This window comes from Peromyscus eremicus, chromosome 2 (assembly GCF_949786415.1).
Source record: "Peromyscus eremicus chromosome 2, PerEre_H2_v1, whole genome shotgun sequence".
NCBI lineage: Eukaryota > Metazoa > Chordata > Mammalia > Rodentia > Cricetidae > Peromyscus > Peromyscus eremicus.
The window spans coordinates 146,936,267-146,952,651 of record NC_081417.1 but is presented as its reverse complement, the minus strand read 5'-3'; the positions used below and the strand labels follow the sequence as shown (position 1 = coordinate 146,952,651).

The 16,385-nt window shown below is 51.0% G+C and overlaps 1 protein-coding gene across 2 annotated transcripts; it reads right to left on the bottom strand.

Moving 5' to 3' along the window:
• Window positions 1–353: 353 nt before the first annotated feature.
• Hmgcl (3-hydroxy-3-methylglutaryl-CoA lyase) lies at window positions 354–15,922 on the bottom strand. 2 transcript variants are annotated; one of them, XM_059255194.1, is made up of 9 exons: window positions 15,811–15,922; window positions 11,822–11,905; window positions 10,006–10,113; window positions 9,309–9,404; window positions 7,550–7,698; window positions 4,774–4,837; window positions 3,349–3,537; window positions 2,194–2,319; window positions 354–926 (listed from the first exon to the last, which is right to left on the bottom strand). In XM_059255194.1, the coding sequence occupies exons 1-9, from the start codon at window positions 15,871–15,873 to the stop codon at window positions 825–827; spliced, it is 981 nt and encodes a 326-aa protein (XP_059111177.1). In that variant the 5' UTR covers window positions 15,874–15,922; the 3' UTR covers window positions 354–824. The 2 variants fall into 2 exon arrangements, with proteins under 2 accessions (XP_059111177.1, XP_059111178.1); XM_059255195.1 differs by lacking the exon at window positions 15,811–15,922 and adding an exon at window positions 15,446–15,600.
• Between the last annotated feature and the right edge of the window lie 463 nt (window positions 15,923–16,385).

The window sequence follows — 16,385 nt, the reverse complement described above, 5'->3', positions numbered from 1 at the left end:
GGCCACCCTGGGCTACACGAAATTGGCTCACACCTTTAATCCCAGCATCCGGAGGTTGAGACAGGAATATAAGGCAGGTAGAGACAGGAGAGTCCATTCAGTCTGAGGATTCCTAGATCCGGGATCCCACCGGATTCGGTCTGAGATTTCATAAAGGTAAGAGGTTTCTGGTGGCCGCTGCTCTGCTTCTCTGATCTTTCAGCTTTCCCTTGATATCTGACTCCAGGTTTTTATTCATTAAGACTAATTAGGATCTCCCTTCAGTGTGGAGATGGAAGAAATCCAGAGATGAACTAGTCAAAGTCTTCCCTCAATGATTTTATTCCCCCACTCATAAACACACATTTGCATGATTGGATATTAGAAAATTAAATCTTTAATTACATAAGCTGTTTTCAAAAATCATGTACAGTGATTTCCCAGAGATGCTGGGGTTGGCCGATGGCCACCACAGATCAATCGCCACCAAATGCTCTGCTGGCATGGGGAAAAACTGCTCTCTGTTCTCTGTAGCAGAGCACAGGACCCACAGTCATGGCAGGGCGGGCATCAGCTCTGGTGGTTAGCTAGCAGATTCGCCCAGGAGACCCAGGACCATCCCAAGCAAATGCTCAGGTACTCAGCTCTCTGGAGCTGGTCCACAGAGGAGGGAGACTTCTGGGCTCCAAGGCCACTCGGTCACCCCCAGGCCTGGCAGCTCCAGCCCTTTCTGTCTAGAAGGACCTTGGTGATACCTGCTCATTTGTTCTCATTCATTTCCCCCATCAAGGAATCATCTGTGCGTGCCCACCTCCCACAGTCCCAGGTCTCGGGTGAACAAGAGCTCAGAGTTTGCAGGTGGCCTGTGCCACTTTGGAGCTGGTTTTTCTGTTCAGGGCTTGACAGATGAAGTCTCCAGCTTCGAGGAGCTTCTGGAGTTCCACGCCCTTGAAGAAATAAGTTAGAGGATGAAGTAAATCAGGGCATGCCCTCAACACCTAGGGAAAGAGACTAGACAGCTGTGGCATGGAAGAAGGGAAGGTGGCAGTCCCCAGACCCTCTCAACCACTGTCTGGAGGTCATGTCCAGTTCTTGAGAGTGGCTTGTGTGATCACCACCAGAAAAGGGACCTTATTAGTTTTGTCCCATCTCCATGTTCAGGGTCTAGCACAGAGCCTGGTCCATGAGAAATGAAATGTTCATTTATTTGTCTTTGTCTTTTTTTCCTGTGCCAGGAATGGTACCCACCCCATTGCTCATGCTAGTCAAGGTTTCTACTCCTGATCCGCTTCTTTACCCCTACACAACAGTCTGTGAGAGCAACTCTTATCTGCTGCTGAGTACCAAGTGCTAAGCACTCTACATGGTTTCTTCTGGTGCTGGAGACTGAACCCAGGGCCTCACCACTGACCTATACCTTTGGCCATACATTTACTTGTATCCTGTAACAACCAATGAGTACTACTTTTACTGCCATTACTCGAGTTTAGAGAAATGAAATAATTTGAAGTTGCACGGCCTGTGAGGACAGATCTGGGTTTTAAACCATCAGATCTCAAAGCAGAGATTGGGTGACTTCTAAGCCACCACTGAGGTCCCTACAGAGTCTGGTGGAGTCCTGTGCAGCTAATTTCACTGTCCTCATTTCCCAGAGAAAACAGGCTCAGGGGAAGTTCTCACTGCTGGTCACAGAGCTGGCCCCTCTGAATCAGGCTCCTTCCACATCTGCTTCTGGAGGGCCTCCTAGAACTAACTGTGGACATCACTCTGAGGTCTTGGTCTCCTGTGCTCATGGTCAACCAGACCAAAGTCCCTTCTACCAATGCTGCCCCCTCTGCCAGAGGCCTCTCTCCTCACCTCCTTTTGGCTGGCTCCTTCTCATCCTTGGAGTCTTGGTCTACTCCTTCTAGACCACCAACCAACCAAGCCTCTCCCACTGCTGAGACCCTCGTCTACTGGTCATTCACATACACACTCCAAGCTGCTCTGCCGGGGCCTCAAACCCCACAAGGGCTCATTCCCCGTAACAGCCACTCACCACTCTCCCAGATGATTGCTTAATCTCATCTCTGCTCTCTCAGAAATATAAAGCTCCCACAATCCTTGCCATCCTCCTAAACGCTACCACCAACGCTAAGCATGCCCATCACAGCGAGCTCCAGGCCAGTCCTGGTTAGTTCAGGGAAGTCACTGCTAGAGGATAGGCGGGCTTACCGTGTGAATCCCTAAGCCAGTCAGCATGTAGACCAGGTCCTCGGTAGCCAAGTTCCCTGAGGCACCTTGTGCATAGGGACAGCCTCCCAGGCCCGCCACGGAGGAGTCCACCACGCTCACTCCCATCTGGAAACAGAAGAATGGGGAAATGTGGTTGCTGCCGAGCTGGAACCCATGGATCTGCTCCTCACAAACCTCTTGCCCTGGCGTCGGGAATTCTGCCAGAGCCATTCTCCTGCCTGGGATCCCGTCAGGGAATCCATTAAGAGACAGAGCTTCCCTCCCCGGCTCAGCGAGTCTCCTCTGCTAGAGGACCTTCCCCATCCCTTCATGGTTGACTCCTGGCTCCATTTCCCCCTTTGGGGCTCTCCTTACAGAAGCCCCTCTGGGCACCTCGGTCCAGTGAGAATGGCAGACTCAGTTCTTTGGAGGTGTTTTGTTTTGAATAGAGCCAAAGAAATGGGAGGTCGGAGGGTTCCAAAGGGATTTACAATGGGCTGGTGAGATGGCTCAGAGGGTAAAGGTGCTTGCCACCAAATCTGACAACCTAAATTTGATCCTCTGGCGGAAGGAAAGAACCAGCTCCTCCTAGTCCTCCTCTGACCTCCACAGGTCCAGGCCATCCTGTCTGGTTTTCAGGTGTAACACCAGCTACGGCCCTGATGCCAGCATGGAAGCCAACACCAGAGGGCGCCATTGCAGCAGGTTCCACCCGCTTTCTCTCTGGGTCACACTGCTGCTGCCCAAAGCCTTCTCCAGGTTCCCTCAACACAGCAAGCAACCCCTCAGGCCTCTGGCCCTGCACAGCATCCTCTCTTGTCCATCAAGATTCAGTCACCTTCTGTGGGAAGCCATCCCTTAACTATGTGTCACCATCTCTGGCCTCGTGCACGTTTGCTTCAGTACTTTTTTTCAGGACCGTTTTTTTTGTGTGTGTGTGTGTGTGTAGTCCTGGCTGTCCTGGAACTCACTCTGTAGACCAGGCTGGCCTCGAACTGACAGAGATCTGCCTGCCTCTGCCTCCTGAGTGCTGGGATTAAAGGCGTGTGCCACCACCACCACCTAACACCTCAATACTTTTATTAATAAATAAAATGAAACTGGGCTGCCTTGCCCCATGCCCTCTTGGAGAATGGGCACATGGCCTCCATTTACCTGCAGGGCTACCAAGGTGTTGGCTAGGGCTTGACCATAGGTATCATGGCAGTGGACAGCCAGCGCGGCCACAGGCACCTCACGCATGACGGCCGTCAGCATGTCCTTCATGAGTCCTGGGGTACCTACGCCAATGGTGTCCCCAAGGGAGATCTCATAGCAGCCCATCGAGTACAACTTCTTGGCAACCTGGAAAAGCGAACAGATACGTAGAGGACCCCCGAGGCACCAGCATGTGACACTGGGGCTCAGAAGCAGGGACTCTGCCCAGGCAGTCCCCTCCCTGAGGTACTGTGTTCCTATTGGGTCCCAGAGCCCGACAGCTCCAGTGGAGGTGATGAGCATTACCCAGCGGAGAACGGGGCAGCAGCCGCAGCCGCAGCCCGTGACTCCCTCTTCCTCCACTGTGCTGACTGGGGTCAGGAGAAGCCCTTCTTCCTTTGGCAGTAGGGTGTGTGGACTGTGGGTCTAAGACACTAGCCGTGTACTTGAAGGAGCCACAGGGAGCTCTGGCACTTTGCAGCAGCTCGTTTGCAGCTGGGGAGTCTGTAAAACCTCAGCAGCCAAAGCCGCCCCCGAGGAGGCTGCCCACACCTGCCTCTGAGCAGAGTGAAGCTGTGGCAGGACACTGATGTTTACTGATGATCGTCCTGATAAATGACACAGTGACATCTGACCCTCCACCCCTGTCTATGTGCCCATCAGATGACAGTGGCGGGCCTCTGGGGTCATGTGATGCTGAGCTCCAGTCCCCACTCTGGGTCTCACCGTCTACCTGCTTTGGGGGTGTAACTTCTCTGAGCTTCAATTTCTGCTTCTGGGACATGGGGATAGGGTACAGTAAGGGCAGGTGACGTCAGGGGTGGGGTGCACAGACCAGGGAACAGCAGCCACTCTGAGTCCACAGCAGCCTTGGGGGCATTCCTTTAACAATGCCACAAGGTACTGGGGAGGACCAGCCCAGTGGGTGAGACCCCTCTGCCACCCTGCGTAGCAGATGACTTGCTCCCTCAGCTGTTCACGGAAGAACAGCATCAAATCGGCAGTGAGGCTTTCCGGATGAAAAGCCTGAAGTTCCTGGGTGACTCACACCCCAATCCTAAGCTGGGTCCTCCTCTGGGTAGCCCTGGTTACTAGTCAAGAGGATGTGCGTGGTCTCTCACCCACTACAAGGAATCTGGGGACCCTTGGGGATACCACACTGGCGATCATGCCTCAGCTGATGAGATGGGAAGCTGAACACAGGGCTTTCGGGTGGGGGAGAGCCCTGGCGAGGCGGTGGCCCAAGGGGCATGTGCGGGCTGTGCTCAGTCTGGGTGTGAGGGTGGGTAAAAAGTGTCCTACTGGGGAAGGGAGGGGAGGGCACCTGTGCACGCAGGCTGGCAAGGCAGCCGACCCTCACAAGACCTTGCCCACTGCACACACCTCAGCTACTTTAGCCGGGGAGATCTTCCCCTCATATGGGCATCCGAGGGCACAGGAGACATACCTGTGGAAGAACCGAGAGGAGCGGGTCAGTGCCCCAGCTTGCTAGCCATCAGGAGTGACTGGTGACCATGTGACACACATCCCTGGTGAGCCCACAGTAAACAGGAACTGGGCAGGAGGCCCAGGACTGGGTGAAAGGTTAACTCGGAGTGGGAGAAAGGCTCTTGGGCCCAGTTCCTGGGCGGGAGCACCAGAGAACCCTGCAGAAGGCGGGGCTAAGAGGCCACCCTTCAGAAGCAGGGTTGCAGGCGGCTGAGAAGTCACAACAGGTACAAGGAAATAGAGTGCCTCTGAGCTGTCTGGAGGGGTAGCCCCATGTGCTGGGGGAGATGGGCCAGGGTTCAGGTCACCAATGCCAGGATGAACACATAGGTTAGTGTAAGGATGGCAAGAACGTGAGTCAGTGCCAAGGCTCGGGGGCCTGATGGCTCATCTACTTATTTATTCAGCTGAGGTTTACTGAGATGAAGATCGCGTGCCAGGCACTGGGCAGAGCAGTGAGAGGACCCATGGATGGGCCCTAGTCTCCAGGAGCTTGTTCAAGTCAGGGAGACGGCAAATAAACCCGTAGTCACATTAGGAGAGGGAGATAGCTCCAGAAGGAGGTAAGCCGTGAAGGAAGCGGCAACATCAAGCAGCACAGCCAGCCAATGTAGTAAGGGCTGGCTAGGCAGACCTCCCTGAGGCCATGGCGCTGGAGTTAGAGAGGGGAGGGTCTTCAGGAAGCATGTTTCAGGTAAGGTCAGAAGCTGGCATGCCCAGGACAGAGCACCTAACCCACGGGGGTGTCAGGGGCAAAGAAGGATGACAGGAGACAGGAGGGGAGCCCAGGCCTGACCCATGACAGTCTAGTGGGCTGTGCTGAGGACTCTGGGTGTTAGATGCAGGGTCTGCTCTCACCAGCCTGCTGGCATTGGGGCATCTTTAGAGAGCTGGGCTGAGGGGGGTGGTTCAAGCCTATAATCCTAGCACCTGGGAGGCTGAGGCAGGAGGATTGCCAGCCTTGGTGACAAAATGAGTTCTAGGCCAATATGAACCTAAAGAGATGTTGTCAGAAAAAAAGCAAACCAAAAAACCCAAACTTCTCACCCTCAAGAAAATATTCTATATATTAAGAGATAGAGCCAGGAGTGGTGGTGCACACTTAATCCCTGCACTCGGGAGGCAGAGGCAGGCAGATCTCTGTGAGTTCGAGGCCTGCCAGGGTTACATAAAAAGACCTGTCTCAATAAATAATTAGGTAAATAAATAAAGTGTATAAATCAAAATAAAAAGAGATGGAATAATGTTTGCTGGATCAACACTCCAAAAATATTGGTGAGCTGAGCTTTTCCATCTTAATTTCTCATTTACTCTCCAAACATTGCTAAACAAAAAAAGGGGTATGGTATTACATGCATCTGGTCTCAGCACTCGGGAGGCAGAGGCAGGCAGAACTCTGAGTTCAAGGCCAGCCTGGTCTACAGAGCAAGATCCAGGACAGCCAGAGCTAGATAATAAGATTATGCCTCAAACAAACAAAAAAAGGGAAAGAAAAGTTAAAAGATTTACCAAGACAGAGCACAGGAGGGCATATGACTGGAGACGCACCTTCCCTGCCTCCCACCTGCCTATCAGGTCTTAAGCACCTTCTGTGTATAGGGCCCTGAGGGGAAAGCACCACACCCTGGGACTGTGGGAAGTGGCCTGCCCCGAGAGAGAGCACAGCCCCATGTGGTGAGGATGACTGAGGAGCTAGACAGCTAAGTGCCATTTTTCAGGATCTCTGAAGACTCTGGAACCCCAAAGGAGGGGCGCTATCTCCTGCTGAGGGGCAAAGAAAACCAAGAGGAGCCAACAGCCGCGGAGGACCCTGCAGGAGCCGAGAAGCAGTGTGAAGGAGGCGGCAGCCTTCCGCCCATGGAGGGTGAGCGCACAGGCCTCGAGGCAGGAGGCAGAGGGCATGTGGGAATGGTTAGAAGCTCCACAGGGCTGGAACAGTGTGCAGAACCTCAGGCCAGGAGAGAGCCAGGAACTGCTGCTCACACTGCAGAGTGGCAGGGATGCACAGAGTCCCGACAGCCACAGTAAAGGCCTTCACTCCATGTGCCTACAGCTAGTGGGAGAGTACTTTCCTTGCATGCTATAAGGCTTCATCAGTGCTGTATTTTTTATTTTATTATATTTTATGCTATTTTATTTTTGAGACAGGGTTTCTCTGTGTAGCCCTGGCTGTCCCAGAACTCGATCTGTAGACCAGGCTGGCCTCGAACTCACAGAGATCCTTCTGCCTCTGCCTCCTGAGTGCTGGGACTAAAGGCGTGAGCCACCCCCACCCAGCCCCAGCACTGGATTTTGTTGTTGCTGTTTGTTTTTTTTATTTCTGAGACATTTAAAGGCATATACTACCAGGCCCCGAGCCACCAGGCCTGGCTTCCCAGCACTGTAAGAATCAAATCTTGGGGCTGGCCATGGTGGCATGTGCCATCTCAGCACTTGAGGCAAAGACAGGGGGGATGTCTGTGAGTTCCAGGCTGGCCTGATCTACTGTTGGTCAGTCACCATATTTAGGTCTGAGAGAAATCCCAGCTAATCTTCTGACTCCAGTCACTCAGGTATGGAGCTTGGGTTGTTCCTACCCAGCAGGAGCCTGAGGTGGAGAGACCGGCTGGTGGGAGAATCTGGCTCCATTCCACGAGAACACTGAGGAAAAGCCCCTCAAGGCCTGACTCACCCTCTCACAGGGATGCTGGCGGCCTGTGCGGCCTGCATGACTCCATCAAATCTCTGGAAACTCTCGTCTATGGAGCAGTTCACATTCTTCCGGGTGAAGAGCTCAGAGGCCGCCCCAAAGATGCAGACTTCCTTGGCACCTGCAGCTACCTGCCAATATCCAGGTGAACACGCTTAGCATTTTGCTCTGGAAGAACTGGTCCAGTGGTAAAATCTTTCTTGGGCAAGTTTTACGGTATGTAATTGTTACAGGTTAAACAGTCATATAAATATCCTTTAGGAAATACGCTGGGCCAGGCAAGACGGCTCAGTAGGCAAAAAGCATGTGCTGTCAATCCTGATGACCTGAGTTCAATTCCCCAGGACCCACTTGGCAGGAGCAGAGAATCCAGTCCCTCAAGTTGGCCACTGCACGCGCGCGCACACACACACACACACACACACACACACACACACACACAAGTAAATAAACAAATTTAATAACAATAAACAAATATGTGGACATCCCAATTCCTACTTTCCCAGAATACCACCTTACTTGGAAATAGAGTCACTGCAAATGTATTTGGATAAAATGAGTTCACAATGGAGCAGGCTGGGCCCCCAGTCCAGAATGACTGGTGTCCTTAAGAGACGGCTGTGTGGAGACACTGACATGTGGAAGGTGACCTGAGGGTGGAGGCAGGCACTGGAGCAAGGCACGTACAAATCGAGCAATACCAAGGCTAACCGGCTGTCCCAGTCACTAGACGATGCATGGGACAGGCGCTCGTGAGGCCTCAAGAGCGGCCAACACCTCTGACCTCCAGAATGTGAGACAGTAAAGCGATGTCTTTTATAGTTTGCAGTATTTTCTCACAGCAGCCCTAGGAAACTTACATTTCAATTAGAAAAAAACAAAACAAAACAAAAACAAGGCTGGAGATGTAGCTCAGGGCTAGAAAATTCCCCTAGTAAGTGTGAGGCTTTTGATTTGAACCCTAGCACCTGGAGATCCCCAAAAAACCACTAAGTCTGACATCCTCCAAGGAAATCAAGACTGCCACTGTCAACCTGGGGGGTCACTCTTGAAATAAGTTTGTGACAATCACACAATCAGCATGTCCAAATGCTGTTTTGGAAATTACAAGTGGCGGGTGTTTATTGACCACTGCAAAAGCATCCATGCAGAGACAGCATTGTTACTTTTCCCTAAAGAAGTGAGTGATATGCGCGGCAGAGATAGCGCAGCACTTAAGAGCGCTTTGCTCTTACATAGGACCTAGGTTTGATTCCCAGCATCCACAGGACCACTAACAGCTGTCTGTAACTCCAGTTCCAAAGCATCTTATGCCCTCTTCTGGTCTCTGCAGGTACTGCATGCACATGGTGCACAAACATTCAGGCAAAACACCAGAACATATAAAATAAAGAAATTAAAAAAAAAGTGGGTGATCCCAGGACATAGTGGTTTTAGCAAGTGCGTGTCTCTCAGGCTCTTACTAAGCACTGAGTGATGGAAGGAAGCATCGCTGTGCTTTCTACCTCCCAAATCAGCTTAGCTATAAAGTACCACTATCAGTCCTAGTTCACGGGCAGAACTGACGCTCAGAGGTTGAGCAATCTGTCAAGACAACAGAGCAGTGAGTGACGGGGCTGGACTTCCCCCCAGTACCCAGTCTGAAGCTGCTCATCATCACTGGAGATATGCTGTTCAGAGGGACATCCCAGGACAGGACCGGAAGACAAGGCAGGGACCGATATTGTTAATCACCTCTTACCGCTTCCTCGAAGCCTTTCATATTTGGAGTCAGGACTGGATAGTTGATGCCAGGAAACTTCTGAATGCCCTTCAAGACTTCAGAGTGGTCAGCCATCTGGGAGTCAAAGAAGCCAAGAGCTCAGTGGCAGAGAAAACCTTCTCACCACTCAATCTTTTGACTCCAATACCTTCCTTATCTGTCTGACCACTGAGGGGTCAGGAGACACCCTGGGCAGCATGACCTTGTAGTTCCCATGGCCAGTCCTGCCAGCTCTTCGGTACCTACAGTCACAACCAGCAGCAGCCACTTACCACAACCTTCTCTGGTGGGCCCTGGGCACACTCCCTCTGCATTGCCTGGCACTCGCTGTCATGGGATGGTTTGCCCACCCCTGAGAGGCAGCAGTCCTGCTTTTCCCTTTATAAGCACAGCTGCTGCAGATGTGCAGGGGATTCTATACTCTTAGAGTTAGCAGAGACCTCAGAGGCCACCTCTAACCTGAGAGGGCAAAGGCCTCACTTAGCAAAGGCTCCAGTAAACTAGGGTACAGCCCAGACTGCATCGGAGCCCCTGGCTCCCAGGCCATGCCCTTCCTGTGCTACGCCGTGCTGAGACTCACCTGAGACCCCTCAAGCCAGTGACCAGTGGCTGCAAGAGCAAATGGGGGCTTCCCACCCTCCCATCAGGACAGGCTTCTCCTGGAGGCTGGGCTCACCTGGGGAACCCACTTTGGAGAGACAAAGCTGGTGGCTTCGATAACGGGGAGCCCTGCTTCGGAGAGCATGTCTACCAGCTTGATTTTCACGGCGGTAGGTACAATGTTCTGTAACAGACGGAAACCCAGAACAGGCGAGTCAGCGACGCTGGTACCAGAAATGGGCCTTCGCTGGCAGTCAGAACCTCAGCCTTAAGCTTGCACTGTGCTAGCTCCTCACTGTGGTGACCTCAGATGCTCACCAGAACTCACACGTGGTCTCAAGTTCTACCAACTGTGTCCCCTGACAACAGATGGCTGCTTGCCTGAGGTGTTCATACATACATAGAAACACCATTTTCCTCCAGTGTACTCTTCCTTAACTCATTGTGTTCGTTTATGACCCCATCATAAATGAGAGCAATGTGCCTTGGCCAGAGTGGGCAGAGATGAAGACTGCTCTCTGAGTGCTGTGGGATGAACCCCCAAATATCATACCCTCCACTCTTCTCTCTCATAGCTTCTTTTTCTTCCTTCTCCACATCAAGTCCCTCGCCAGAGCCTATGAATTCCTTTCTAGTCTACCCTCAAGATCCCAGGTGTATTACAGCATGGTCTCCCCTCTGTCAACTCATCCTGTACGGGAAACTTCCTGAATTGCAGTCTCTATTGTCTCACTTTCCTGCCCAAAAGCTGTTCACAAGGGGCTGGAGAGGTGGCTCAGCAGTAAAGGACCCAGGGCACCCATGCTCACTTTCCAGTATTCACGCTAAGAAACTCACAAATGCCCATTAACTTCAGCTTTAGGGGATCTGATGCCCCCTTCTGGCCTCTGTGGGCACTGCATGCATGTCGCAGGTATACATACACACATACACAAAAATAAAAATAAACCTTAAACTGAGTGGTGGTGGTAGTGCACACCTTTAACCCCAGCACTCAGGAGGCAGAGGCAGGTGGATCTCTGAGTTTGAGGCCAGCCTGGTCTACAGAGCAAGTTTCAGGGCAGCCAGGGCTACTCAGAGAAACAGAGTCTCAAAAAACCAAAACAAACAAACAAATAAACAAATAAATATAAAAAATAAAAATTAAAAAAAAAAAAAGCCTTTCATGGCTCCTTGGTGCCAGCCAGTAGGATTATGTTACAAGTCCTAATTCCAGGCCTGCCCATCCATCGTCTTCCCTGGTCCTCTAAGCAGGAAGTACTCTTAACCACTGAGTCACATCTCCAGCCCCTCACAAGTCACATTTCAAGTGCTCAAAAGCCACACATGTTGCTACCATGAATGGTATATGAGCCACATTCAAAGTTACCCTTGGCCACATGAGTCCTGTGCACACAGGCTGGACACGTGTGGCTGCATACTCAGGTGCAGAACACTTCCTCTTTAAAGGAAGGCTTACGTTCCTTTCTAAGTAAAAACTTCCACATATACCTAGGCTTTTTCTAGTTCCTCTGCGCAGGAGTAAAGTTGAATATATATTCTGTTTTGCAGTCTGGAGTCACTTAATATACCCGTATTAATAGCTGCCTAAGGGGCTGGAGAGATCGCTCAGAGGTTATGAACATTGGCTGCTCTTCCAGAGGTCCTGAGTTCAATTCCCAGCACCCACATGGTGGCTCACAACCATCTACTAATGAGATCTAATGCCCTCTTCTGGTGTACAGACATACATGCAGGCAGAACACTGTAAAAATAAATAAAACTTAAAAAAAAAAAAAAAGCTGCCTAATATTCTAGTTTATCAAAAGTCCATAATGGACCTGACCCAACTTCCCTGGAATGCTCAAAACATATGTGTGAATCATCTTTTCTGAGGCAGCCTCCATCTTTACCTTTTCATTCTGCAGACCATCTCGGGGACCGACTTCCACGATCTTCACCTGCTTCGGGAAAGCGCCCATGGATGAGGTGCTAATCTTTGGTTTACAAGAGGAAACACAAGTGTCAGGACTTAGCATAGGACTTCACAGAAAACCAGGCTCCTCCTTCGAGCCCCATTGCACATTTCTCATTGAGCAGTCCCCAAACCCCACACTGTACAAATACCCACTTGACTCCATCCTGTCTATTTCTGCAGAAGGTATCACATGCAGCCTGCTGCCCAGCTGGAACCCGACTCACCCCTTCCTCTAGACATGCTGCCTTAGAGGCTCCGCAGAGTTTGGCTGGCTGACCTCATTACTCACCCCTACTGCTCCACCCCTTCTGCCCTCTGCCTAACAAGTTGCTATGCTCCAGTCCAGCAGGGCTGCCCTCTGCCTGGAACGCTCAACTATTCCGACACCTGGCAATCATTCAGTCAGTCAGAAAGCCTTGGAGCACTCTTTGAAGAGCTAGTATCCCATCACCTTTGGTACCCTGTATTTCACAAGACGACCACGACTCCCTTCCATATAAGCTGGGAGGCCTTGCCTCTCTCCGCCCCCATCTCATCCTGACTGGCACACTGTCCTGGCAAGGTACTCAATAACACTACAGGAACAACAAATGACACACAAGGGCACAGCTGTCCAGGGGAGGGCAATCACTCGGCACCTGGAGAGGCTAGTCTCCGACCCCACAGTGGTGATGAGCATGTGAAGAAAGGCTTGGCTTTATTATAAAGCTTGTTTAAAGCCTAATTCTAGGCTGATGAATAACATGAGGGACAGTAGGTCTGAGGGGATGATATCCTCAGCAGCTAAAGAAAATACTTTTTCCAAAATTTTAAAGCTTTGGGCTGGAGAGATGGCTCAGAGGTTAAGAGCACTGGCTGTTCTTCCAGAGGTCCTGAGTTCAATTCCCAGCAACCACATGGTGGCTCACAACCATCTGTAATGAGATCTGGTTCCCTCTTCTGGCCTGCAAGCATGCATGTAGGCAGAATGCTGTATCCATAATAAATAAATAAATCTTTAAAAAAAATTTTAAAGCCTTAAGTTTACTGTATATCAAGTCTGCCTCAAACCTTCCCTACCCACCTAAAGATTGTGTAGTTAATTATTTGTTTATTTTACGTCTTTGGGTATTCTGTCTGTACACCACACATGTGCAGTACCCTCATAAGCCAGAATAAGGCATCAGATGCCCTAAGACTGGAGTTACAAATGGTTGTGAGCCACCAGGCAGGTTCTAGAAATCAAGACCGGGTCCTCTAGAAGAGCAGCAATAACTCAGCCACTCAGCAACCACCTCTCCAGTCCTTCCCACACCCCCAAATAAACATACTGCACAATAATATACCGAGGACTCCAAACTCATGAAACCCTTAGGGAAGGACATATCCCCTGCCACCAATCAGCTGGAACACATCAACGCACCTGAAGTGGCTTTGGTTTTAGCCAGCAAAGGTTTCTGATAGACCAAGGGATAAGGCCCTGGGTTACAGGAAGTCAGAGGGCTGAGTGAAGGTCCCTGCTCCTGGAGTCTCCCTCCAACAGACTGTCAGCCTCTGCTGGTGTATTTCCCTAAAATGACCCCAGTGGGGCTTCAGTGTCATGGGCCAGGAACTTGGTTCTACTCATCGCCTTTCCCAAGGCCCTGGGACATAACAGACTCAGTAAGTACATGCTGAAGCAAAACCCGCTTCCAACTTTTTTTTTTCTCTTTTGGAACAAGTTGAACTTAGTTCTACTTCTTTCCCTACAACAGCCCTTCATATAACAACTCAGGCCAGGTGTGGTGGCTCACACCCCTAATTCTAGCTCTTGGGAGGTGGACGCGGGAGGATCAGAAAAGCTACATAGCAAACTTGAGACCAGCCTGAGATAGGAAAGATCTTATATTTAAAATATCCCCAGGGGCTGAAGAATGGCTCAGCCATTAAGAGTGCATACTGCTCTTAGAGAAGACCGAGGTGGGTTCCCCAACACACGTTAGACAGCTAACAACTACCTGTAAGGCTACCTCCAAGGAACCAGATACTTTCTTCCGGCCTCCACTGGTACCTGCACTCACACAGCCAGGCACACACGCATTTATATAACTCAAATACACATAAGTGGGGCTGGAGAGATGGCTCAGCGGTTAAGAGCATTGGCTGCTCTTCCAGAGGACCTGGGTTCAATTCCCAGCACCCACAAGGCAGCTCACAACTGTCTGTAACTACAGTTCCAGGGGATCCAACACCCTCACACAGACAAAACATCAATGCATATGAACTCACATATAAACAAACAAATGAATAAATGTAATTAAAAACCAAATAAAAGTGAAAAGTGACAGCTTGGACATTAGCCACAAACACATGAGGGATCATTTCATTACACCAGTGTAAAACGAATCTCTAAATGGTCTTATTAAATAAAAAACTCAGGGAAGCCAGGTATTGGGGTGAATTCTGAAAGGTCAGAGAAGTAGAATAAGCCACAGCTAACCTCACCTCGCCAACTTCTCAGCCAATTCTGTTTCCTCTAATTGGAAGCCTCTAAGTCCTAATAGGAATGGATCTCAGCTGAACTGCTGCTAAAAGCCTCAAAGCTTAAAAGCCTAAAAGCCCCTAGTTCCTGTTCCTCACACCTTACATACCTTTCTGCTTCCTGCCATCACTTCCTGGGATTAAAGTCGTGTGTCTTTCCCAAGCAAGACATGAGATCTCAAGTGCTGGGATTAAAGGTATGTTTCCAGTGTGGCCTGAACTCACAGAGATCTAGATGGATCCTCTGCCCCTGGAATGCTAGGATTAAAGGTGTGTGCTACCACTGCCTAACCTCTATGTTTAATATAGTGGCTGTTCTGTTCTCTGACCCCCAGAAAAGTTTATTGGGGTGCATAATATATCAACCACACACCAGGTTCTTAAAAATGATTATTATCTAGCTGGGCATGGTGGTGCATGCCTGTAATCCTACAGGCAGAGGCAGGCTGGTCTCTGTGCGTTCCGAACAGCCTGGTCTACAATAATGAGTTCCAGGACAGCCAGGGTTACAGGACAGAAAGACTCTATCTCAAATAAATAAAACACTATTACCATCTCATTTAACTTTCTTAACTTCTGGAGTTGGTATTTTCACTTGATCCTTGGAGATGGGCAGACTAAGGATACAGAAGTGGTTTTCTGAGAGAGACCAAGAGATGCAAACAAAGTGTGGTTTTCCCAAGTACTGATATAATGCCTAAACTCTCCAACACACAATCATAATAACCCCATCACTGAGCTGAGATGTAGCTCCGTGGTCGAGCAGTGAAGCGGGGAGCTGATCCCCACAAAGTCCAACTCCACCAAACCCCTACCGATGACTGATCATTCACCAAGTATGAGTAAGTATCTCTGTCACTCAGCCTCGAAAGTGGCAGGCTCCTCCGGACACCAGTCTGCGGTTTAACCAGCACAGCTCTTTGGCCCCTTCCCTCCCTCACTGCGCGTGGGAGAGGACAGAACACCAGGATCGAACAGGCCCAAAGTACAGTTCCGAGGGAATCCCTGCCCGGCCCACGCGATCCACGTTCTCGCCAGGCGTCCAGAAAAGCAACAATACCTGGGGAAAGCGGCGAGTTTTTGCTTTTTCCACGTGGGACGTGTTTTCCACTAACGAAGGGCTGGAGAGATCCGAAGCTCAATGAGGGAAAGGAGCCAGGGCCACCGTAAGGGAGTTAGGACACCCAGAATGATGTCCCAGGTCTCCACGGTGACAGCAGGTTGCTTCACGTTTCCCCCCCCCCCCCCCCCCCCCGCTCCCCGCCTCAGTTTCCCGGTTTCCTGCAAAGGGATCTGAGCCAGATGGACTGGGTCCGGAACTCTCAAACCCTACCGGCTCCGGCCCCTGGAGCTGCCCCGCTTTGTCCGTCACAGCAGCCGACGAGGCCCACCCGACCCCGACTGTCACCCGCCTGGGGCACTTACAGCCCGGAGAGACGCCAAGCCCAGCAGCCTCCGCGCGGGGAAAGCTTTCCTCACTGTAGCCATCTTAACCCAGTCTCCGCGGCCACACCCGCCGGACCCCACGTGACCGCTGTGGGCGTGACTCAGGCGTGGGGCGGGGCCTTGTACGTGACGTGTGGCTCCCAGAGTTGGCTCCACCCCCAGCCTGCCTCTGTTTTCCTTCCCGACTGGTTAGTCTCCACTTAACAGGATTGTTATTCGGTTTTGTTGTGATTTTGGCTTTCTGATACTATGTAGCCCAAGTCAGCCAGGAACTTACATATCACCCAGGTTGTCCTCGAACTCGAGGCAATCCTCCAGCTTCAGCCTCCCAGATGTGGACAGGAGTGAGCCACCACCCCCTTGACATAGTTTTCCAGGTTTCTGTTGTAAAGATAGAAAGCAAGGAGCAAGGCACATAGAGATGGGTAAAACTTCAGCCAGGTAAGGTGACACATGCCTGCCGTCTCAGCTCTCCAGAGGCAGAGGCAGGACTGCCTCAAGTTTGAGACCAGCCTGGTCTATATAACAAGGTCCAGGCCAGTCAAGGCTTCATA

Coding starts and splice junctions, on each gene's coding strand:
- Hmgcl (XM_059255194.1), bottom strand. CDS start 15,873: ATGGCTACAGTGAGGAAAGCTTTCCCCGCGCGGAGGCTGCTGGGCTTG. Junction 11,906..15,810: donor GCTTGGCGTCTCTCCGGGCT/GTAAGTGCCCCA, acceptor TGTAAACCAAAG/ATTAGCACCTCATCCATGGG. Junction 4,838..7,549: donor GCCAGCATCCCTGTGAGAGG/GTGAGTCAGGCC, acceptor GTTCTTCCACAG/GTATGTCTCCTGTGCCCTCG.